This window comes from Trachurus trachurus (genome assembly GCF_905171665.1).
Source record: "Trachurus trachurus genome assembly, chromosome: 8".
NCBI classification, from domain to species: domain Eukaryota; kingdom Metazoa; phylum Chordata; class Actinopteri; order Carangiformes; family Carangidae; genus Trachurus; species Trachurus trachurus.
In genome coordinates this window covers 15,227,398-15,252,729 of record NC_139905.1, presented here as the reverse complement: position 1 = coordinate 15,252,729, position 25,332 = coordinate 15,227,398, and the positions used below count along the sequence as shown (strand labels likewise).

General features: G+C 40.3%; 3 protein-coding genes across 3 annotated transcripts; 1 reads left to right on the top strand and 2 right to left on the bottom strand.

Moving 5' to 3' along the window:
• Positions 1–1,799: 1,799 nt before the first annotated feature.
• LOC310989867 (neuropeptide B-like) lies at positions 1,800–3,021 on the top strand (the record flags this gene model as incomplete). Its single annotated transcript, XM_083977019.1, has 2 exons — positions 1,800–2,057; positions 2,893–3,021. The coding sequence occupies 2 exons, from the start codon at positions 1,800–1,802 to the stop codon at positions 3,019–3,021; spliced, it is 387 nt and encodes a 128-aa protein (XP_083833145.1).
• A 642-nt stretch (positions 3,022–3,663) lies between these two features.
• On the bottom strand, positions 3,664–13,514 carry LOC310989555 (guanine nucleotide-binding protein G(o) subunit alpha-like; the record flags this gene model as incomplete). The annotated part of the gene is made up of 10 exons (XM_083976654.1): positions 3,664–3,854; positions 4,573–4,660; positions 5,816–5,887; positions 6,021–6,150; positions 8,459–8,587; positions 12,352–12,512; positions 12,652–12,744; positions 12,811–12,902; positions 12,986–13,121; positions 13,476–13,514. 10 exons carry the CDS (start codon positions 13,512–13,514, stop codon positions 3,664–3,666), a joined length of 1,131 nt encoding a protein of 376 aa, XP_083832780.1.
• A 1,760-nt stretch (positions 13,515–15,274) lies between these two features.
• LOC310989675 (ethanolamine-phosphate cytidylyltransferase-like) lies at positions 15,275–24,516 on the bottom strand. Its single transcript, XM_083976814.1, has 13 exons — positions 24,195–24,516; positions 19,231–19,319; positions 18,283–18,444; positions 18,044–18,110; positions 17,852–17,936; positions 17,735–17,776; positions 17,026–17,158; positions 16,824–16,906; positions 16,659–16,736; positions 16,501–16,566; positions 16,348–16,413; positions 16,154–16,242; positions 15,275–16,045 (listed from the first exon to the last, which is right to left on the bottom strand). Exons 1-13 carry the CDS (start codon positions 24,323–24,325, stop codon positions 15,931–15,933), a joined length of 1,206 nt encoding a protein of 401 aa, XP_083832940.1. The 5' UTR covers positions 24,326–24,516; the 3' UTR covers positions 15,275–15,930.
• Between the last annotated feature and the right edge of the window lie 816 nt (positions 24,517–25,332).

Sequence of the window (25,332 nt, the reverse complement as noted above, 5' to 3'; positions counted from 1 at the left end):
CTCTACTAGAGTAGGCTATGACTGTAATGAGTAAAAAAAAAAGTCATACAAGTTGTTTTTCCACCATAAATGACAGAAAGTGAAAAAATAAATACTCCTTCCACCCCTCCTTCCCTTTCCCTGCAGTCCCTCAAATCATCTGGTGACTCAGAGCCTCAGTGACACAGAGTTTTAGATCTCTCCCCCATCCAGTATACTCACATTCAACATCAATATTTATGTCTCTTGAAGTTGTTCCTCTTTGTGTTCTCAGGGAACAAGTGTAGTTTCCAGCATTTATGGGGGAAATGTTGCCAAAATAAAGTGCAGATTGGTTATTTATGGGTTTTCCATTCTTAAACCAGGTGAAAGCAGATGAGAGGTCACCATCATCGCAGCTGTTTATGCAGGTTAGATTCACAGAGTCGCCTTCCTTCAATGTCCCGTTTCCATTTGTTGGTGTCACCACAGCCTTCAGATCTAGTAAAGAGGAAAGTAAAGTGAAGAGCAGCTGAAGATTGCAGGTTGCAGTTTATGGTTGATTTTTAAAATGCTACTTACCAACCACTTTTAAAGACGGACCAACATTAACAGGCCATCTGCTTATTCTGCTGTTAAATATGATGATGTATTTTCCTGCATCATTATGCATTACATGGTGTATCCTCAAGGAACAGTTTTGACGTTTGTCACCAATATACTGAAATCTCTGAGCGACTTTTTTTAAATCAGTAGAGAAAACGATACGTCCCTTGAGATGATGAGACTTAATGTGACCCCACGTGACACTCCTTACTCTCTGGTTGGCAGGATGGTAAAACAAACAGGGGATGGCAACAGTGGAGCCTTTCACCGCACAGATACGCTGCTGTAGGTACTCCACTTTCCAGCTGTTGCAGAGAACACCTGAAAGAGATGGATGCATTCATAACCTGTAAGATTTTTATCATTTTTAATAAAACATTAAATAGGGTGTAAGTGTGTACTTACCAGCCAGAGACATCAAGGTCAAGGCAATGTTTAAGCTGTCAAGGCGCATCCTGAGACTCTTTCAAAGATTATAATCAACTTTCAAACTGATTACAGAATACCCTCAACTCAAAATGCAGGGGACATGTCCTCAGCTGCCTCTCAATCTATAGACTGTAAACTCAGCTTCCTGTAAGGAAACAATGGCTCGCCCAAACATTCAAGTTCTCAGGCCATGAAATCAGGTCACCCACCACACCGACACAGTACACCGGAAACAGCTTTCTGTTTTAGTGTGTGATGTATGAAAGCAGTCCCCCTTATGAAGAAACCCTCAATCGTTGCTTTCTTGTTGCTGAAACCTTTTTTTTTGCTTCAGTCAGCACTGTGACACTTTATAGCATTGTGTAACATGAGACAATTCTGACCTGCTACATGACAGAGGTTTATAGTTAATTTATTTGCAATTTCACTTTTGAGAATGTGATTAAACACAATGGGAGGTGGGAGGATTATGTCAGTGTTTGTTGAGCCAATAAGACAAAAGAACCAGTTTAGTATTTGCATAGTTCAGGCTACCATTCAGATAATGAGATTTTCTTTTCTTTTAATTTCAGAAGTATTACACTATGTGTCTGAGCTCTTCAGAGACCAGCCCTGTGGAGGATTTCTCTGTGGTGGGTGTGTGAATCACCCTCTCTGGCGCAGTTTGGGTTGACGACAATTGCGAGCATGATCATGGGCTCCCTATAAGTAGACTGTACAAACCAAGGTGTGAGCAGTGAGCGGTGACAACGAGGTGGACCAGTCGCTGAAGTAAAAGAGAAGAGGACCAAGCCTCAGCGCTCGACATGGAGATGCCCGCTAAACTCCTCTTCCCCATCGTGGTGATCTCCGTGCTGCTCGTTTGCAGTCCGACCGAGGCTTGGTACAAGCAGGTGGCCGGTCCGAGCTACTACTCGGTAGGCAGGGCGTCCGGCTTGCTGTCCGGGATCCGGAGGTCACCGTACGTCAGGAGAGCGGAGCTGGACCCGTCAGACAGCGGGGAGACCGCGACCAACAGCGTCTTTTCTGAACTAAATCCGCACAATTTCATCCTAAAGACGATGGTCAGTGGTCATCACTTCTATTAATACATTATGGGATGGATAAGACTGTCTTTATGCTTGGTGATCAACTGGTTCTGTGCGTAATAGTAGGCTATCAATAATGACCCTTTTTAGTTTGTTAAATTTGAATAGCCTATTAAAAAGTAAAAAATCCTGAAATAAAAAATCAGCCACCGGTTGTATCATATTTCAAAATAAAGTTTTTAATGGCACGACTGTACTCAATACTGAGGCTGTAGTTTGTATTGTCTGGCTACATTTGAACGGAATTTACAGCATGTAGAAACAAAACAGACCCCTTTCTCCTGGACTCATGGTTACTGCAGCTGAGGAGCTGTTCAATCAGCACCACCCAAACTACAGAGAACTGGTCATGCATTAGTATTTGAATCCCTCAACCTTCAACTCTAAATTAGCAGCAAAATGTGTGCTGCTTATGCAATAGTTACTGTAGTAGAAAAAATAATTGTTACTGATACATAAGTGATGTAGCCAGTTTGAGTTACTTTACATAATTTTAGCCTGTTCAATCTGTAATAACCCTAAACTAACTTAATATTTTCTGCGTGTGAAGTCTGACTCTGCACAACTGTGATTATTTCTCTCTGAACCAGAACAAATACTTCAATTCACACCCATGTGCAGTATTTGAGTACTTTGAATGCCAGAAGACCTACAGAGGGGGGAGAGGGGTTTATCATACTACTAATGACTGATTCTCTGCAGGGACATTTGACAGTTTGCTCTTTTTGAGTGATAAAAGAGTACAGAATATAAATGTTTAGTCCTTAAAGCAGCCTCTAATGTCATCATTTGTGTGCTTTTCTCCAAACAGCCTGTTTGTATTAAAGACATTACTCCAAACCTGCAGAGCTGTGAACTCTTCCAGGAAACTAAGGGTTCATTTAAGTGCAAAGCGGACGTCTTCCTCTCTCTGGACTCCTCAGACTGTGCCGGGGAATGAGCGGTGGAGGAGACAACTAAACTGGATGATGAAGCCTCCTTTTAGAAGGTGTTGCATTTAAAAACTGTGCATTTTCCTTTAAATTTAATACTGGTGTCAAACTGGATGGAAGCACATGCTAGTTCTCATGTATCATTTCACCAATTTATTGATTTATTGATTAACCTGTCTGAAATCTAAGCTGTAAAAGTACCATGTATTAATGTACATATTCGATCTGAGTTTTCGTTAATAAATGAATCATGTTGCAGTCATGTTGAATCACTTGATGCACTTTTTTTTAGCAGGCATGCATTGACCATGAAGACTAATCTGCAGAGAGATAGGTAGTTTTTGGTCATGCAGAAGGTTTAAATGTGTCCTAAAAAGATATTCCAATTTTGACAAAAAGTAACACAAACCTAGTCAAACTGCATTGAAATGTTCAGGCATGCTTATCAATAAATATTTTTATTTTAAAATGTTTTAAAATAAAAGACTGCAGCTCATAGAAAATTATCTTGACCTTACCTCACTTAAATAACTTATCTTAAAAAAAAAAGGCAAAACATTTACTCACAGGTCAGCTGTGATAAAATAAAACATTCCTGTGCTGCAAATGTTTGCAAATGACTAAAAACACAAACAGTGATCAGGAGACTTTTACAGCAACTGGACAGCGGCTAGGTTCTCCTTGATAATCTGATCTATGACCATGTGGAAGACCACCTGTATGTTGGTGGTGTCGGTGGCCGTGGTGAAGTGGTGGTACACGGGCTTGTCAGGGTTGCTGTTGCATGACAAAAACATGGCAGTGATGTGGTGGGCTGCAGCGTTCACGTCGCCATCTGCTCCTGGATTGGAACAAAGGAAGAAAATGTCAAATCTCGAGAGTCATTTTCAAGAGCACTGTGTGTTAAAGTCATGACATATTGATAGAACAAGGCACCAGCTTTGCATGACGACCACCTGTCTGTACATCAATTTCCCTGCTCAGTCTGCAAATAAACAAATAAAACAATGCACAGGCATCAGACATTTGCTTCTCAGCAACTGTGAATGACTGAAATATGTATGAATGATCTGTCATGAATGAGTGATAGTGATGACTGATCTGACTCTGGCCAGAAAAAAATCTGATTACCCAGTGTACAGGAAGGATACAGTGACTGAACCAGCAAAAAGAAAAACACAAACAATTCCATGAGGAATTCAAGATCCCACACAAATGCCTCCAAGCTCAGTGTAAATTCTTGAGGAGTTGAGCTTGAGCATGCAAGGATACCACACCATAGCATGTCATAACACAGTGTATTTCTCAAGTTTCAGTTTGGGACGCCCCACTGGAAGTGTAAATGAAGTTTAAGGAGATTCTATTTATTCAGCTGCTTCATTAACCCTCAGGCCCTTTTAGAAAACTAAATAAGCCATTTGCCATATTCTGATTCACAGGGGAAACTTGATGAGCGAGTCAGATCATGAGAAATCTGAAGCCTAAGAAAGAAAAGTTAAGAAAAGTAAGGGAAACATTTACACAGGGCAATTTCATGGACAGAACATTTTTCAGTGTACCTTTGTAACTAGGAAGGTAAAATCTCAGGTGTCTTCCAGAATGAAGGATCTTCTCTTGAAAAAGGTCGGTTTTGTTCATGAACAGAATCTGTAGGAAAGAGATGGCAACAGAAAGGTAAATTAAATGTGATGATATGCACAATGTTTAAAAAACATTTAAAAACACAATATAATTTCATATGAGCCATTCGAAACCAATTATTAAATCTCAAAGACATTATATATTGACATATAGAAGAATGAGATAACCCACAACTAAGACGTTATCTTTATACTGCTGTACAAAAAGTTATATGTAAAAAGGACGATCAGCCTGGTCCAACAGAGCTACACCAAAAGCATCTTAACATCTTTTGTAAAAGCAAGGTACTCCTTTCTGTCTACACAGGATAAAATACAGTGAGTCATCTGCTCTGCAGAGGGCCATCAACAAGAAATACAAAAACACATCTCCAGAGTCTAAACACACCAGTACACAGCATGTGGATCAGATTAATCATGGATCAGACCATAAAAACAGAAGCCACTTGCACTAAAGCACTGAAAGGTGGAGTGAGTTTTATTGTATTAAAAATGTTGTTTTAGAGCCCCACAATGGTTTCATGATAACCTTTTCTAGGGATTTACAAAAATCTAGCCAAAACAAAAATGAAACCATTTGTTGCAGTCTGTCACTGAGCACTGTTTCAGGTAACTGAAACGGAGGAAACATCTGCTGACCTTTTTATTTCTTTCATGCAAACTCCCCCTGGTTCATTTTTGGCAGGAAATTTGAGGCATCTGCCTTTTCATATCAACTCTACACAATTTCTCCAAACCTCTAGTGGAAAACGCATGTAGCCGACCAGCATTTAAAACAAACATTAAAAAGCAATGCAAGAGGAAATGGCTATTATAGCCCATGCCCCTAAACACCTCATGTTAATGAGTGTGTAGATACAAATGCTACTTTATCGAGTCATAATGCCCATGTCAATAGACCCACATATTCTTAGCATTAAATAAAGTAAACAAACTAATTACACCGAGTCTAAACCAGACAGCCCATCAAAACAAATCACTTGTCCTACACCTCAATTCGTTTTCATGCCAATTATGTCAGACACAATGATAGAAAGGCTGTGCCCTGCCTGGTATGAGTGTTTAGACCTGCACTTAGACCCACACCTTCAGATAAGTTTGACATACCTTTTTTGAAATCTAATCTTCATCTTAAAACTACCATAAGTGCACATAAGCTTACCAGTGAGGTGCGGTTAAAGACAGTGTTGTTGCAGATCGATGTAAAGAGTTCAAGACTTTCCTGCAGCCGATTCTGAGGAGAAACATGAAAATAGATCAATAGATGTAGTTTGCTCCAAGTCAGTGTCAATTCTGCCGAATGGGGAAAATATATATAGCATTACACTTGATTTACTGTATGTGATTGCAATCAATTTTTTTCATACCACTGTAGGGTCCTCCATCAGTGTCATATCATAGCTGCTGAGGGCCACAACAAACAACACAACTTGAATACAGTCAAAGCATCTGAGCCACTTCCTTCTCTCACTCCGCTGGCCTCCAACATCATACAACCTGTCAACAAGAAAAACATGGGCATGATTCTCTCCATGTTCCTTATGATCAAACCCCATCGGACAAAGGGATTGAAGTTACAGACATTCAACATCATAATTGAACATATAGTTCAAGTAAGAAAATCCTGTATGAATGAATTGTCAATAGAAAATAAGTTAAATATATTTGGTTACTTTACTGATGCCACTAGTCTGGGGAAATTCTTGGACAAACCTCCCGCTATAAAAATGGCTTAACTATCTTGGTCTTTCAAATATTGAAGCAATCCATTTCAAAATACAATCTGGCACTAAGTGAAGCTGGGGGTCTTGGTGACACAGGTAATGAGTTTCCATTTGGGCCAGACAGTCTCCAGGTGCATGATTGCACCAGTCATGTCAGAGGCAATAAAGCATTTATCCCCCAGGTCAAGAGTCAGAGTCAGTTGTAACCAGCTGGGGGACGATAAGTGTTAACAGAGATATTGACAGCTGTAGTTTCTGTGCTGCAAAGAAGAAAGTCATCACTCACAACCAAGACAAGCTTTTCAGATTTGGTGCAAGAGCAGGGTCTGACCTCTAAAATGGTACAACTCATACAACCTGAGAAAATAACATGTTTGAATTTAGCCGTTTAGTAGAATCTCAGACCGAGACTAACTCACTCCGAGACAGTTCTAGACAAGTTTATTTTTTTAAAGTATTATCCAAGTTGAACAAAACATCTGTGACTTTATCATACAGAGATATTATATACAAATCATTGGTTGCACTTTAATGAGCTAATGCCTCCATATATTGACCCTGACAAATAAACTGATTAATAAATACCACTTACATTAAATTTCATCACTTTGTTATGGGTGGTATTAAACAAAAAAAACTTTTTACAGTTTTGCCATAACTGATGCTCGTTATTTGAGCCGATGAGCTTCCTACAGTAGTTAGCAACAGCAAGTGTTTCCGGTCCGACAGCTCTGACTGAAAATTTATTTTGGTTTATTGGCATTATACAAAAAATAAGAAAAATTGTATACTTGTATAACTGATGTAACTGGCTACAGAGGGTAAGAAATATTAAGGAACTTTGCAAATGAAATTTAAGACTAATACATTCTAAGACCTTTTCTTGAGGGAGCTGAATTATTGATTTTCATGACCTGCAGATATCCTGAGAAAAAAAATGCTGAAAAAATTTACATTTCACAAAGTTAGGCATGCTGCTGTAATTCAAGATGCTACAGTGCGCTACATGCAGTATTCATGAAGTCCTGGTCAGTATAGATTTGCTATGTTACTGTATCTTCAGTATGCAGTGACAGGGAGCATTATGAATAGTTGTGTATTTTGAACACATACATTTCAAAGTGGAAAGGGAGGAGGGGCTCCACATTTTATTCCTAGAATAACCAGGCAGAGTGAAGCCATCAATATTTCATGCCCGAGCCATGCCCAGGTAGCTGCTTCCCTGGGCTTAAAGGGGTTTTGCTTCCGCCAGGGGCCCTTCAAGAGTTGGTGGCGAGGCTTAGTCTCCAGAGCCTAAGCGATCTGGTTGCTCTGACAGCAGCATGTGTAAGTGTGTATGACAACTCTATGAAGAGTAACTATAACAGAAAATAAATGTAAATCTGCAAGTCTTAAATGTATCAGTCTTTTTTGTTTAACAAACTGACTACAAGTTGAGTCTGTTAATAACATTATCTAATATTTCTTCTGTTTCCCCTCTGTATGCTGTCAACTATCCAACAAAAAAAAGAAAAGAAAAGTTTTGATTAATTACACAATATATTGTCCAATCATTTATTAAATGATTTTGTTTTACCACATGTACTGTATTTACCATGCTGCTGTGTGTGGGCATTAATAGGAAATCAACATCACTCTGATCGCATCCCATATTGCTTTCAGGTTTTAATATCAAAATTATAATCAAAGGTTGTTCAATGGAACTGGTGAGGTGTTTCAGGGGATTACGATAAAGGCCCCAACCCTTCATAATGCCAGAAAACATCGAAAGCTTCACTTAATGACACAAACAGCTCAACTTTCCCTTGAAAGTACGAGGTGAAATATAGTTTTAATATTATTTGGGCATATTGAGGAACTGAAAAATCCCTTTAACAATAAATTTAAAATATGATGCCCATTTTTTCAGGGAACTTTTAGTGAGTTCTGTGGGATTCCTTAAAGCCTTTACTCCCTGAACGTAATAGAAATAATTATCTTCTTGGCATGAGTGCACTGTAGGTTACAGTATAACCATACTTATGTGCACAGAGGATTAACATGTTGCAAACCACAGATTAATTACGTTTACAAAGTCTTACCGAAAGATTGTGTCATTAACTTGAAACTGTGTCTCGATGATTCCACAGGTCCTCACTCTCACTCTCAGAACATCCGTCTCAGTGGGGACATAATTGGGAGCGAGGATTCGACTCATGTTCTCAAAGAAACTGGAGAAACAGGCAGAGAATAACAAGACACGTCAATAATGGATGAGACTTTAAGTAGTAAATTGTGAAAAGACATCCATCCATTCTATTTCTGATTTTGTTTGTATTATTCAGCTAAACTAAGCTAAATTAAATGCATGCTAAATCTGCAACATGTCCTACCTCTACTTTTGAAACTGGAGGCTGCAGTCTGTTCTGGGGCTTTACAATTAAGTCTAGAAACTAACACAATCACATTGAACCATTTTGCACTATGACTGCAGAGAACCATGCGTCATGTGTTTGGAGCCCTAGCTACTCAGAAGAGATGACTGACAGGAGAAGTTGCAGAGAAACCAGCTGAAAACGCAGCAAGGCACAGAGCAGTGTCTAAAGAATAATTTTTACCTACAACACTGGCTACATGTCTGTGTGAGTCATACTGTAGAAGCACACAATGGTTTTCACTGTACTTATATACTGGCAAAATATGTACATGAAAATATTTGCCATCTAATGCCCCACAGTGCGATATGTCCTTGAGACCCATGTTTTGTGTCATTTGGTGCCACTGGTCAGCAGGAGTCTAATTGTTATCATGAAAGTGGTATGGTTCTTCTGAGTTAGCCTTTGAGTGTGGCAGCTAACCTTTCAGGCTCAGAAATAAGAGCATTTAGTCTAAAATCCCTTTGTGAAATCACATGTGTGGTTTCCTATTTAAGGACATGTATCCATTAAGCCTTGCCCTGTTTTTTACAAACATACCATAGATGCACATTCATTGTCAAAAAACACAAAAACACATCTCTTGACATACAGTAGGATTATGTGCAATTCCACCTGCTGATTTCCATTTTAGAAACATCCATTTCTCAGCAGCGGTGGCTTCAAGTTAATGATGCGAGGGCTGATTAGAATGGATTTCTAAAAACACACAGCTTTCATCAGTAAGCAAGTTCCTGTAACTACAAACTTCTTCCTAGAAATAATAACAGCTCAGTTCATGCCAACGCTAATGTCCAAGAAGTCATTTCACACGTCAAGTTACTTTCAGGTCCTGGGGAAGTCAAGTGTATCACGAGTCACAGTCTAATCCAATATTCCTAGAGGGAGAAATCAATGTGGGGTCCAGTAGAGTGAGAGTGCTGAAAAAGTGCTAGTTGAGTTTCATATCATCCTCCAACTCTCAACTTTATTGAGTTTCGATAATGAAGCTGTCACATCTTCATCTTTCTCTGTCTGGCAAGCTGGAGTATGTTCTAACTTGGCAGATCCCCTCCCTGTTGCCCCTGAGATAAGGACATCTACTGAACATTTTTACCTTCACTGTCTATACATTGGCAGCAGCATAGGTCATGATACACCAGTTTACATTCAACTGATGCACCAGCACCAACGGAATCTAAATAGGCTAAGTGAATCATGAAATTAGCATTAGTTGAATCCGACTACTTTCTAAAAATGTCTCAAACACTTTTACTAGGAAGTGTGGGAAAATGTAGGGAAGATATTGATTTGACTCAAAATTTGTTTTTAACTTGCTAAACTGTGGTTTCTGTTTTACAATCAAACTTTCACTCTGGCTGTTCTGACGCATTAGTCACAGTTTGCAACCTGCCCACAGGGATATCAAACAATCACCAGAGATACAGGATAATAGATTAATAGCTGTGTCAAGAAGTGCAATACGTGTTCTGTGTCATCACACATCATAGCTGGCACAAAACTATGGACATGAGCAATATTGTCTTTTAGCATAATATATTCCACTCTCAGTCAACAGTGCTCTCTTCGGCCGATGACGCAACACACTCAAAAAAATCTCCATGCAGAGTACTGAGCTGGGATTTCATGATACTGTGCAGGCTGCTCTTTGAAAGGGCACAACTACTGTAAATGGCAGAAGGACAACAACTGAAAAAAAACTGTTCTACACAGACTAATATACACATTTTCCACATGCAGACATATGGGTACACTGTCCTTTTTCTAATAACCTCCATTTTATAATCTATGGACATCATTGGGAATGAAATGTATTGCACAGATTGAATATGAATATAACCTCAAAGCATCACAGGTGTAGTGGTGTTTGAGAAAACTAGCTCTTTTAATCATGTCTGTTTCACATGCTCCACCTTTATTCTCCTCCTTCCTACATATCTGTAAACAGTGTTTTTAAATGTGGCTCCAATTAAGCCACCCATCCCACAAATGTCACAGGAATCATTTCCTGAAGATGAATTGTCCTCAGCACTTGCTTTACTGTTGCTCTGTATTGACGAAACGCGACAACATGCTTTTTACTGGGCAATTTCCCCTGACATTTTCACTGTAAGACATAATCGGGCAGAGGTGTGCAGTGCAGATCACGTAAAGGACAAGTCCGGGCAATTCAACCTAGGGCTATTATTTCCTAATAGAAGGAATCTGAATATTTTCTTTTTAATTTATCCTGTTTTGCAGTAGCTCTGTCTGTCCCCACATCGCCACTGCAGTGATGAATGGGAGCGGACCGATCTTACGCTGTTTAGGCTGTTTACATCCCTTAAAACCGCAATTTTTTTCCTCAGACAGCGTCAAATGGCTATTCAAACATACGCCGAGGGATTTGTTTACTTCAAGAAAACGGACATGTTTGTAAATGGAGCTAAAATACAAAGTCTCGCGTGAGAGTCAAGTTGACGGCTAACTATGTTGACAGGGCATCTGAAGCGCTCCCGTTTGTTTTATCAACAAAGGAATACCAACTCAGAGCCACAACATCTTTGTAGCAGTAAGAGTAAGCCTGGATATTGTTTATTCTACCTGTAAACATACTAAGCGTGTCAACTTGACTCTTGTGCGAGACTTTGTGTCAGCTTTGGTAGTTTTAGGCCCCGTCCAGACGAAGCCGTTTTTTTCGAATCTGGATAAATACTTTATCGGATTGGCCTCGCGTCCACACGGATCCGGCGTTTTCAGGGGGTGAAAACGGTATTTTTTGAAAACGGGTCCCAGAGTGGGAAAATTTGAAAACGCCGCCCCAGCGTATCCGTCTGGACGGCCAAAACGGATTTTTTCAGAAACGATGATGTCATGCCCCCCGCTGCTCTACCTGTAACCTGAGACACACACACACACACACCGCTGCAGCAGCTGCTGCACACTGACAGTCTATGCACGTAACAACAACAACGGCCGACTAACGTCGCGTCGCTCAGACGCTGCGGCTGAATCACGGCTGTTTAATCATCACTGATCGTCATATTTACTCTGACACGACTCCCTGTCAACATTTAATCCCATGTTTGAGTTTGAATACAGCGGGGAACTTCTTCTTCTATTGAATTACAGCGGGGACCCCGTCTTCAGCTGTCTTAAGTGTTTATGTGTGGCAGGCAGCGCTGCAGCGACACACACACTCCACACACACGCCTGCAGTATGTAGGTACTACAGCGTTTTGGGTCGTTTTCACTGGATCAGTGTGGACGCAGATATTTTTGAAAACGATGCCGTCTTTACGAAGATTTTTTTCAAAACGATTAAGAAAAAGATCGGATTCAGTGAAGCCGCGTTTTCATGTGGATGGGGCCTTAAGGTACGTAAACAGCCTAAACAGCGTAAGATCGGTCTGCTCCCATTCATCGCTGCTGTGGCGATGCAGGGACAGACAGAACTACTGCAAAACAGGAGTAATTAAAAAGAAAATTCTCAGATTCCTTCTTTTAGACCTAAAATATTAAGAAACTATAGCTCCAGGTTGAATTTGCCTGGAATTGTCCTTTAAGGTCACTCTACTCACTAGAGTGCAGAGTCGTTCAGCTCAAACTCGTAACCTTTGGCCGCGGCTGCTCGCACCCCTTGGTCGCTCCAAAGCGCGCAGAAAGCGTGAGCCACGAAAGGCAGCAGCTCCTGGTTCTCCCCCAGACACTGGCTGCAGGACAGGATGGAGCGGGCGTGCACCTGAACGGGACAATTTCAAAAACAATTCTGCATGTTTCTACAGTTTCACACTGACACCTACTGGGATGAATAAGGTTTGCATTAAAAGTGAACTTACAAAACAGGACCTTTTTGATGAAATGATGATGAGTTTCCTCACCTTGTTCTTCTTGTTAGCAAGATTTATCCTCAGCATCCCCATTCCCCGCAGCACAAACTTCATAGAGGTCAGGAGGTTGTCTAATACTGCAGGCTGCGAGGGAAATTACAGTCAACTGATTGTCTCAGGGACGGGTTAGCAGTAATGCAGAACCAGTACCTTAAAACTGATGAGCTCCTGCTTGGAGAAGCCGTGACTGTGCATTATCTTTATCTGTTTGATTAGAGTGCTCTTTCCACTCTCTGCAGCCCCTGATGGACAAATCAAACAAAGCCTTTTACTTAGAAAATGTCAGTGCTTTGATCAAACATGTATGTAAATGTGTTTCACTTACCAAGCATTAGGATTTTCACCGCATTCATCTCAGTCCTGGCGTGTTCACAGAGGTCTTGTTCTATCTTAGAGCTCTGCAGCTTCGCCTTCTTACCCTCCTCTGTAACATCCTGATGGAAGCACAGTCCCATGCAGATCTAAGGAAAATCTCACAATTCTTACATGGAACCTGGAAACCTTGAGCCTTTTAATATTACATAATTAATATTTCCTTTAATATATTGAAAATGACACCATTTTATGAATGATTTAAGGATGTGTTTGAGGAAGACAAAAAGCCTCGAACCAAGAAAAACATTTTTAGGCTTAAAACTTACTTCATTAACAACTAGTAGCATTGTGTCTTTTTGTCTGATGCCACATTTAACTAGCTAGGTAGCCAATTTAGCCTGCATGCTTTATCCCATAACCAATCAAGAGTGTCAATCAAAAGTTTCTGAGGGGTTTATTTAGGCAAATGAATGTAACAATTTAATAAATGAATGTATTACCTGCAATGGGGTGGGCAGGATATTGAGACAACAAAACATAATTTCTTTGCTCTGAGCGCCGGCGCGTCGTTTTACTGTTGAAACAAAACTTCCTATCCACAAAATCCACAGGGCCGTTTGTGCTGGTGTTTGCAGAGGAGGGGAGCTCATTAGTGTTGAATCAGGGACACGTGCGCGCGGCCTGTCTTTCAAATGCTGCGGTGCTTTCAAGTCAGTCCGGACAAAATAGAGCCAAAATTCCTTTTTCTTTAAAATAAAGGTCAAGAGAAACGACAAGAGAAATCCTAACGTTATAGTATCCTATTTGTTCTACTGTCTTAAAGATAGGCCCACCTTCCGTTTTATACTAACTTAATAGACAAGAAATATACAATACTCCACAACAAGTGTTTTTTTTTTATCATTCAAATCCACCCAAAAGTGATATTATTATTCCAATTATAAAAGATAACTGCTGACTGTGGCTATATTGTAGTAGGGCTTTCTTTCTTTCTTTTTTACTTTTGCATGTAGCCTATCACTTATGTAACATGTCTGCTGTTACTTAAAGTTGAGTAATGTTTCATTGATTGTGGTAAGCTATTTACTGTGGTACTTATGCTTAAATAAACAAATTATGAATGTTTTGTTGTTGTTGTTTTCTTTAACGATTAATTGTTCATTAGCCTATTTGTTTAATGAACTCTGCTGGCCAACACAAGACAGTTCATGGGCCTTCCATAGTTTTGGGTAGCCTATGCTTCCAGTTGAAACAAATTATGTCACAATATATACAGTAGCCTATTAACCTTTCCTCTATGACAAACAGAACTTTGCTGGGTACCAGTCTGCTACTATAATAATCTGGTCTGACATTTAACGAACTCTGTGTGAGTCATATGTTGCAAAATTAAGATATAATCTCCTCTGATCAAAGGTCATCTCTGTGTCCACAACATACATTTACCTTTCATAATGTGACTAATTAATGTGTGGCCTGCACATTTACCTGATAATTGGGGAAATTAATTATCAATAGATCAACAATCCAACCACACTCATGCATTTTCTGTTCAAGTGAAAACAAGACTACAAACAGCTTTTTGGATTAAATTCTTATTATTGTCAGCAATAATATACTGTAGTCCCATCAGTTTCTACAGTATTTGTCAACTGGGAGTTGTCAATAACATAGATTAGCCTACGCTGAATATATTCCAACTTGACATACAGATATATTATTATGCCTTTTAAACAATATGAATCTATACAGTAGTTAATGGAGAGGAGGTGAGTAAAATATACATCTACAAAAAATATATTATTTCATCCCATTTGATATAGAGACAGAGGTTCAATTGTTCAGAGCTCAAAAATGACAGTAAGAGGTCTATTTTTATGATCAAGTTCACAACACTGAGCATCTGTCATTGTTCCATCCTTACACTATGAAAACTAAAGGTTAAAAGCAGTCTGTCAAAACTCTGTAGTGTTCTCTATATTAGGATAAATCAAAGGAGTGTTGGTTAAAAAAAAAAAAAGAAGAAAAAAAATTGCACTCAAAAGGCCAGGCGTGCAGGTCTCAACAGTGTGCATTTTTTCAGTTAAAAACCTGCTCTAACAATACAATCAGAAGAGTTCTGATGATTTCTGAGAAGTCAGTGCAGTCTGGAGCAGGATCTGGTTATAGGCTATACATGAGGTCCCAAAAGAGTGAGTCCATCTTCTTCACTTCCAAGCAACCCTAGATTGAAACCAGAGAAAGGGGGAACTCTTCTCCCCCACTCCTCTGGAGAGCCGGTAATCACCTTATAATACATACATACAGTACACACAATATATACAAAGAGAGATCATTTGTGAGGCTAAGCCCATCGATGGGCAGAGAGCAGCAACAGCCCCATAGAAATAAAAAAATCAAATCTCATTCTTGCTATAGTTCAATGCCTGACCAACATCTCAGGTCCCCACCCTTGCTCCTTATATGCCCAAATTGATCTGATTGAATATTAAAAAATTTCATATTTTTAAATCAAGAAAATAAAAGTACTTGAGTAATTAAAAATATCCAAAGACATAAAATAGACAATTGAAGGAGACATGACGATCATCTTCCTTTTTTGAGCTTTTCAACTCAGTAGTTACATATCTGTATGTGTGATTTTTTTTTTTTACTGACATGAACATGTAGTTGCATATGCAGAATATATTAATACACAGAGGACTCCCTCCCACACACACACACACACGCACACACACACGCACACACACACGCATACATTGTATACCTGATGATCCCACAGCAGGCTGGCTACAAATGGGCTGCTGTAAAGACTGCTGTTATTAGCCGAGATCGTGTGTGGAGGGTGTAATAACACTTATAAAAGGGTTGATTTTAACTGTACATTAGATAAGGTTAAGTGAGCTTGTCAATGTTATGATGACACTTAAATGATGACACCTCTTCCGGGCCTTTCTACACCACAGCCTGGGCTCTTCCTTTAGTCTTCTCCTCCTCTTTTCGCTTCATGGCCTGGATCACAGCAATTTCTTTGGCCTCTTTCTTCTGATTCCTTGCTTCAAACTGCAACCTGGACATCAGAAAAAGCACATACTGTAGTAAGCCATGTGTCACCTATGTACTATTTTGCATAAATAAATATTTTAACAAATATTGTTTCGCACAGTAAATATGATACCTGTTTTTGATTATCCTCTGCACAATGGCATCTGTGGTGAGGCTGTTCCCACTGTCTACAGTCCGCAGGATTCCTTTCCTCCTTGGCTCCTGGGTATGAAGAAAAGATTCGACTAAAAACTGTGATGCACTGTAGATTCATTCAGAAAGTGTTTTCTACACATTTCCAACCTATGGCAGTGTTTATAATCTTACAGCATAAGGGTCAGATCCATCCTTTCCAGGGTATATTTCTGTCTTTCCGTGGCAAACAAGATCAACCTATGGATACAGAGCCACATTTTAGTTTTATGCATGTCTTACTGTTGAGAACTTGCAGGGATAATTAAATGACTTGCATTTACCTACCTTAAAATGGTCCAGCAAATCTTTTGTGACGGCAAAGGGTGCACCAATCACCACTTCTGAAACGTACTGTGGAAAAAAAGCAAAATTAGGAAAAATGCATTCTAAGTATTAAATGTGATGATGTGATTGATGGAGAAGGAGAAAGAAGAAGAACGTACTCGACAAGCCAGGACGCTAAGCGTTCTCTCGTGGACATTCATGATGGGGTAGTTTTTCCCTTTGTAACGATTCACTTCCTGAAAAATATGAACAAAATAGAAGTGTGTGACAACAGTGGATTCAGGGAGGGAATACACATCTCAAATTGGTGAAAGGACACTGACCTGGTCGAAGTGTAACCCTACTATAATGTATGGCTTTTCCGCTAGCTTATGCACTGCTTCCAGGAAGTCTACATGGCCGATGTCTGGCAGGAGACCAGTTAAGGCAGAGTGCAACACCTCACAGAATATGGACGTTAATAATGAAACTGCATTTTGTTATGAAAATCAAACCCATTTTTTAGTGTGGTCATTAAAAGGATACGGAATAAATCAAAGGCTCCTGCCACATAGATGATGGTGTCTCCCGGTTGAGGCTCCTGCCCTGAAGCAAACTGGATGATCTTCTGTGAAGTCTGCAGGAACTGAGACACCCCCGTCCAAGGACTATGGCCCTTCTGACCATGCGACCCCCATAATCCAGAAACAGACATAATGAGTACAAATTGAGTGTGTGTAGCATTAAGACTAACCCACTTTGGTATAGAAACAGTATCACTCCAGCATTTTGGCAGATCAGCCTATAGAATAAACACTTGTGCTGCATCGTTGCCCCCCAGTGGTGTTAACAGTAATAACACATGTGGTCAGTGGCTGAATCAGTTGTCCCACACTTTCCCGGGTCATTCAGCCCTTGCCAAATTCTCAGCATTACGTTTCCAATCTTGAACGCTCAGCTGTGAACAGACCCTCTACTGCATTCACGCTCCTGACAACCCCAGCATGTTGACTCTAAGTTAGTTTCCCCATTCAAGAACAGAAGTGGTATTCACTGTTTACTGGCAAGGCCCGTTACTTGATTATAAAGTGGGACCACAGTAAAGCCCCTTGTTTAGCAGTGTTTATAATCCGGCACACATAGCAAATTTGATGACTTAAATAAAAAAATCTGCTCAGGGAGAAGAAGATACATAGTCAAGAATGTGGTTTTAAATGTATCCCCCCAAAGTGATGGTCACACGTTTGGTACCTACCTTTCCAAAGTTGTCTGTGTGCTGCTGATAGTCCGAACTATCCTAAAGAGTACAGGGAAATGAATTAGGCTCGTACTGTAAACTGAAATCATTGCAAGAGACAGTAATGCTACTCACAATGTTGCTGTGGTGTGCTTTGGTCATCAGCAGCATCCTACCAACCAGATCAGTGGTCGACACTCCCTGGGTTCTCTTACACTCCCTGCAACAATAACATACACAGTGTAATATCTTATGAAGGACAAACACACAATAGCAGCCCTGTCCTGACTGTTAGTCTCAACTTCTGTCCATTTAAAAAAATCTCACCTGTACCGTCCCGACTTCTTCACCTCTTCATATGTATCCTTGCCATCCACTGTTAGTGTTATATCATCTGAAAAAACAGCGTTGGCAAAGCAATGGTGAATAAATGAAGTAAACAATGTTGTATCCATGAATAAAAGATTGAAAGTCAATGATCTGGCAAACTTAGAGATGAGTATTATTTATCACAATCAGTTCATTCATGTCTAAACACAGACATCATATAGTGTGATATTCTGTACCTCCATGCACACAGAAGTCACAGTTGTACTTGTCAAGTGTCTCTAAGGTGGTGACATAAGGCGCTCCTTCCACGACCTCATCCACCCATTTTATGGCCCGCACCATCTTGTATCTTTCTGCCTGAGTGAAGACTGGTGGACCCTTGTGCTTGGCAATCTCGCCTTTGAAACAAAATAAAACGTACAGTCAAACAATCTTGTTGACACAGATAGATAACAATGTAGACTCAGATTAATAGCATGGATAGACAGCAATCTCCGTCTGAGTCACATCCTGCAGTCCATAAAGTTTCATAAAGACTAAATGCAGCGTTGCCTTCGTCACTCAGATATTTTATCATTGCTTTAGCGAAGGGAAAGGTTGCTGATATGCCTGCTGACCCTGACTGTGAAGTCATCGGCTTTCGCAATGTCAAAGTGACCCAGTGTGCCAGATGAAGGTGAGGCCCAATCACAGAGTAGTTGCACCAGAAGGGTATAGGACTGAGCTGGTACCTGGTTAATGAGGCTGGAGAAAATACAAATATACAAAGTGACATACTTTTCATGATTTAGTAAGAATAGGCAGGATAATGGTGGACAGTGGGGTAATTTATCCTATAAAGTCAATCCATCAGTTAGGCAGCATAGCGGGGGCGCTGGAGCCAAACCCAGCTGACACAGGGTGAGAGCAGGATACACCCTGGACGGGTCGCCAGTCTTTTACAGAGACAATACAGAGATAAACAACCTCACATTTTCCCCTGCAGACAATTTAGAGTTGCCACTTAACCTCATGTGTATGTCTTTGGACTGTGAGAGGAAACCGGAGTATACCCAGGGAGAGCCCACACAGGCACAAGCAGAACATGCAACAACTCAACCCAGACAGGCAGCAGGCCTGGGATATACAGTAGGTATACTAGGGAGAGTGATTATGCTATAAGGGTCATTGGTTCTGAGCCTTACTGTCTGTGTGTACTCCAACGATGAGGTAATCTCCCATGGCCTTGGCCTGTCGCAGCTGATTGGAGTGTCCGTAATGAACCATGTCATAGCTGGTGAGGAAAACGCAAGAGGAAAGACAAGTTACATCAAAGTGAAAAACAACGCCCACGGCTGTTCTCCAGTACATCACGCTTTATTCTGGATGATAGCAAGATGCAGGAGAACATTGGGTGGCATGTTGTAATTTTAAGTTAAAAATGGCAGTCACTTTTCAATCCTCCTCAATCGGTGTTCTTGAATGCATTTAAGTAATCTGTCAAATAATTGAAAAGCGATTATGCACTGGCCTGCAGGGAGATTAGTAGGGTTTAAGTTCATGGGGCAAACTGTGCAAACTCCCAGTTTGATCCCGGTGTTGCTGAAATGTCTACCCACCGGTGTAATCCACACACATCACATGATCAACTAGATATCTAATCAAACAACATAAAAAAGTCAATGTGGCATTGTGTTTTTCCGTCCCTGTTCTCTCCACCAGGCCACGATACCATCTGTGGATAATTAGATTAACACAGATTGGAGGCCGAGATTGTAACATGGTAATCTAGCATAGTAATAGAGAACAGATGGGCATTAGCCTTCCATCACTATCATTTCTACCAACAGCTGACATCAGTCTGATCATTTTTCCTTCTGTTCCACTTTGAGCATGATATTGACATCCAATATGTACAGAGGTATCACAGAAGATGTATTGAGTTTATTGGGGGGTGATGCCAGAGTAACTGAATTATTTAGGTACAATACCTAGCCTACTATAACTAACAGAAATACTGCATCAGTGTTTCTTTTGGAGAGTCACAATAAACAAGTGGTAAATAGTAAAAACTGGCATTTGTTTCCTCTTTAGTGCCTTATAGTACGCATCAGCAATCCCTGGAGTAAGATGTAGCACAACACTATGAACAGCATCCTCAAAAATCAATAAAAAAAAAACCAGATGATCGCTGCCAAAACTACAGTATGTACGGGGCCAAAACAGTAACAGAATCCAATGTTGTTTGCAGCCCTGGGCTATGCAAGTGAAAGGCAGCATCTGTGCCTTCCTGCAGTGTCACTATACACAGCCTGAGGGAAAACGGTCTGGATTGCACTGGAGTGAACTGCAGCGGGGCTTGTCTATGTGATTCAGATATATCCGCTACTCTGTAAAATGCACAAAGGTGAACCACGAAAGGAGGCTCTTTGGTCAAAGAAAGCACAACTGAAAGCCAAGAGTTTTACTGTGGGTCTTGTGCTGTCAAGTCTGCTGTAATGAGTTCCATGTGTGAAGGCTCTCTGAGACGATAGTGCAGGGCCAGAAGAATGTAGTAAGGGGGGGGGGGGGGGGGGGGAGTATCTGGAGGTGAATGAAAAGAGAAAAAACTCTGAGACCCAGACAGAGTTACATAATAGCAGGAGGCTGCTTTTGGGGTGTTACACTAGCTAGATGCTAATCATGTCACAGTATTCCTGTTGTATTTTTTAGCAGGGGTTGATCCTGATACAACCACTGTGGGATGATGAAATATTAATTAGTGCAGCCTGTTAGTGGACACCTAAACAGCACCAGCGTTTCTCAAGAGCAAAATTTAACAGACATGTACGTACTGATTAATTATAATGAAACACATATTCGAAATACCAATAAAGATAAACATGGATGGAAAAATATTATATAATTATGATCTTGAGTTTGAAATGAGTGCCATGCAACACTGTTTGAGAATATTTATCCAAATTAAAATACCAGGATAAACAGTTGGGGGAAAAAATATATAAAAGGCTCTATAAAAAAATTCAGGGGCTGCTTCTCAGGATACCTATAGTCTCAGAGAAGCCTGGAGTGAATAAACAAGACACCATTACATCACTGAGGCTGTAAATAGAACGTCTTCTGGTCTTCTGTGCACACCACCTCAGCAATAACACAGTGGAGGTGGACTTTAACCACTTCAGGGATGATGCTTCTCTAGCAGCTGACCTTTAACCACTATCACCTCTTTTCAAGGCAGCAAATAAGAAGAGAAGACTCCTTCGTGCAGAGAAAAAAAGGGGAAGGGTCAAAGATATCTACGACGCTGACGTGACTGCACTCTTTTCTTGGAATTTTCCTCTGATTCTGCTGACAATGCTGGATGTCAGTAAGAGCGTGCCGATGTCCAGTAGGGTTTCAGGAAACAATGTGCGGTTATAGCAGGTGTGGGATGGAGGGGTTAGAGGGGTTAATGACATGAGCTCTGTTGACATTGGCTCTCTTTGCGTGCTCACCCCACCGGTTAATATTCTGGCATCCCAAATATTCTGCAACATAACATCAAACCATGGACAGACAGCCGCACCTAAATGGCAGGAATTCTACTAGAGAAAGCCACCATAATCCTGGCCTTCATACACAAAAATTCAAAATATTTATTTTGCCACTGCACCATTGAGCCAGACTCTGTCCACCAAGGCTCGCTGTTCCCACCAGAGGAGGCAGTACAGCATCTTAACAGCAGTTAGTTTTAGTTTCGTCTATAAAAGGCAGAAAACAGTATTGAAAAAATGCTGTTTTCTTGCTGGATACTTGTATACAGTACGACAATGAATCAATAAATTGTTGCACCTCTAGTCAGTTCAGTCACATTTTTGAGATACCTGCTGTAGAAATAAGCCACAGACCACACTGTCAACAGTTTCTATTATTCTCTACCTTGAGCGCAAAATACTTCTCTAGATCTGTGGACATTGTTGGAAAGACGGGTTGCTGTTGAGTTTTTCAAATGCCATGTTTCAATACCACAAGCTACGCAAAAAAACTCAATTCGTAGTGCTTGGGATAATCGTAAAGTCCATGCACCAAAGATGGATAAAATGGAAAATACTGTATTCTTAGTTGTCTAACTCTAACCCTTACATTAAAAATTAAAAGTCACTGAAATTGTTTCTGGTCTTCCATGTTCTGTCTGGTTGACAGCGAGGAGCAAGGAAGTGATCTGATACTCAGCAGTTAGTTCAACAACACAGTGGATGCTCTCAGAAGTTCCAAGGTGAGGTGACTGAAATACCAGAGTGCTGACAGATTACTGTAGCATAGTTGTGTCTGAGATGACACTGTATAAAATGTAATACCCCCAGTTTAAAAAAATGTAACTCCTCTAAGACCATTCTATTAAACTGATTCAGTGTGTGTTCAACGGTATTAGGCTTTTCTGACACACAGGGTCACTGTGGCTCAAAACACAAGGATGATATTCCTCTAATTTGGTGGTTTTTATCTCTATTTGATATACTTTTCTGATATAGTGTCAATGGGTTTTTGAAAATCACTCATAAGTCTGGAAGGACACAGGAATTTTCCTGAGAATAAAAAACGTGAAAAATGAAATCTGGGCTAAAACCAGTTTTGTACAGATATATCATTACAAGAACAACAAGCAGAACCACTCTCACCTCTGTTTACATTGAGTGTTGGTATGCTTGAAACATTCATACTGTGATTGATATCATGTTTTTAAAAATATCATATAAACTGTGTCTAAGCATAGAGCTAACACAACTTCTTTTTGTTGACCTTTTTGACCTCTGTTGCCTTTCCACTTGTTCTGAGCACAAGTGCATGTGGTCACTTTCAACCATCCCATGCGCAACACTCTGCACTACTTTGCTCTAATAACTCTAAGAGGTGTTACAGCATCATAGTAATTATAACAATAGCAATAACAGTGCATTGTGCATGCACATGCTTTATGTCCAATAGGAATTTAGGCACAGCTGGATTTTGTGGTGTAACTGAAAGTGACTGTCATTGCAAAATGGGGCACAAGATGTTTTTACACATATATCATAACACATGATGGAGAAAATATGTTTTGTCAGGCTGCAGAAAAAGACACCATGTGGGATATTGCACAGAAAAACGGTATTTTAACATAATCATATACCATTCTCTACTCTTTTCTATTCTCTTTGATTGTATTTATCTTCTTGGAGCAATTGCAATGGAGCGAAATACTGAAAAGTGATATGGTGGCACATTTGTTTCTGCCCTGTGTATGTCACTATTCAAATACTGCTGTTGAACACTGAGCATCTTTGTCACAGGAAGACTTTATTTTGGTTGTGCCTCAAGGTGTAGCCTGCATGGTTGAAATAATTGATTTTCTGTTGGTCTAATACTTTGATAAAGTTCAAGTTTATTCATAAAACCACTCATACAAATTAGGGGGACACAAATTTTTCCATTTGTTGCATGAAACTCTTAAAAGAGACAATAAAACAAATTACTAAATACAAGTAAAGGTAATAAAGCTCACATTAGGTTACTGGTGTTCTATTAGAATATCTATGTATTTATGTTTTAATAAATGGTTTTGTTTGTGCTCCTTTAGGGTTAGTCTTAATTTTGTGGCATTTTATGGGGTTGAATATGCAGAACAAATCAGCACTGAAACATGTTTTTAAACCTGTAACCTTGCTACATAAATTCCTGCATAGAGTACAGGTAAGTGTTATACAATTCATTTAGGAAAGCACTTATAATAATGCTATCCTGACCATGGTTGCAGGGCTCTACATGACAATGAGTTCTGATGAATGGCTGCCACAAATATTAATGTAAGTGTCTCCTGGTGTTGCTATGTAGCCTAATGTGTCTACTGAGGAGGAAAATTGAGGATAGGATGCCCCAATAATAATAATATAAAGTAAATGTAATTACAGTGGTTATTTGTCAGGGCATTAAGTGACTCATGGTGGAATAGCCTACATCAGAGGATATTAACTTTAAAGTTTTCTGTGCAGTGATCAAGTAGCAGTCCTGTGAGCAGCCCTGTAACCTGCAGCAGGCCTGTCCTGAATGAGACAGGCGCACACACTCACTCAAAACGTGCTTGATGCAAACGATACGGACGATGCTGTTGCATCTTCAGCACACAAATAATCATCCGATTAGATTTGCTCACCAGCCATCGCACCACACCCGGATTCTTCGCCTCCTCTTCTCGGGACTGCAGGCTGCAGCGCCGGGGGTCGTCCCTGCGTCTTTCCCGGCTGCTGTGTTCACTTGGTGGTGGTGATGTCCGTTCTTGATCATTATGTCGAGCTGGTGATTGATCACGAACTGCGAAACCTTCAGCGACAGGTGACAGGGCGACTCCCTCCTGATGAGATGATGAACGGACAGTGTCAGTTGTGAGTGCCCCGCTTTAGGTGCAGGGCAGCCGGTTTCTGTGTCAGCAGCAGCGGCGGCAGGACAAGCAGCAACAGCAGCAGCACCACCAGCAGCAGCAGCAGCAGCAGCAGTACGCGATGCGTCAACGCCTCCTCCACCGGCGACGCAGCGACGCACGACGCCCGATGCGTCAAGTCTGCCGAAGAAAGCAGATACAGCACGAAGGAAGGGATACCTCTTCGTTAAGGCCTCTGCAAGACAAAGCAGTAGTCACTGGGTTTTATTTTGAAAAGCCCCGACGTGAAGCCCTGTCGTTATTATGGCGAACCTGACGGAGGCTGAATCGTACGATGAAGTGCCGGTGAACGTTACATAATAGCAGCGTTTTCCACTGTCATGTGACAATTGGGATCCCTACAGAAATAACGTATTTGATGACATGCTACGTTAAATCGTATCTCATCTGTGCATTAACCTCGATTTGCCTCAATTTTCCCCATTGAATATCAAGGATTAAGATGAGATAACATCTGGCCTGCCCTACAGTACATCCTGCTTTACAATATCGAAACATGTTTAATAGATAAAAAACAACATAATAAAGAATATGATATGATAATTATAACGATTTTCTTCTCTGCTTCTGTACTTGTCTTCCTTTTCTGTGTAGCCTACATGATAATATGAATAGGGATAACAATGTATGATGGTGATGATAATGATGATGATGTATGCTTCAGCAAAATAAAAAAAATAGGTTATATAAAAAAGAAAAGAAAAGACAATTTACAGAGAAGTTTTAGACTACTGACTACTGACCACTGAGCTCACATCAAAGAGAAAATATCTTTTACAGTGAGTTTTGGTTTGTTTCTTTCTTTCTTAATTTAGCTGTGTGTTGTAATGACTGGTGTGTCTAAGGTTTTGTC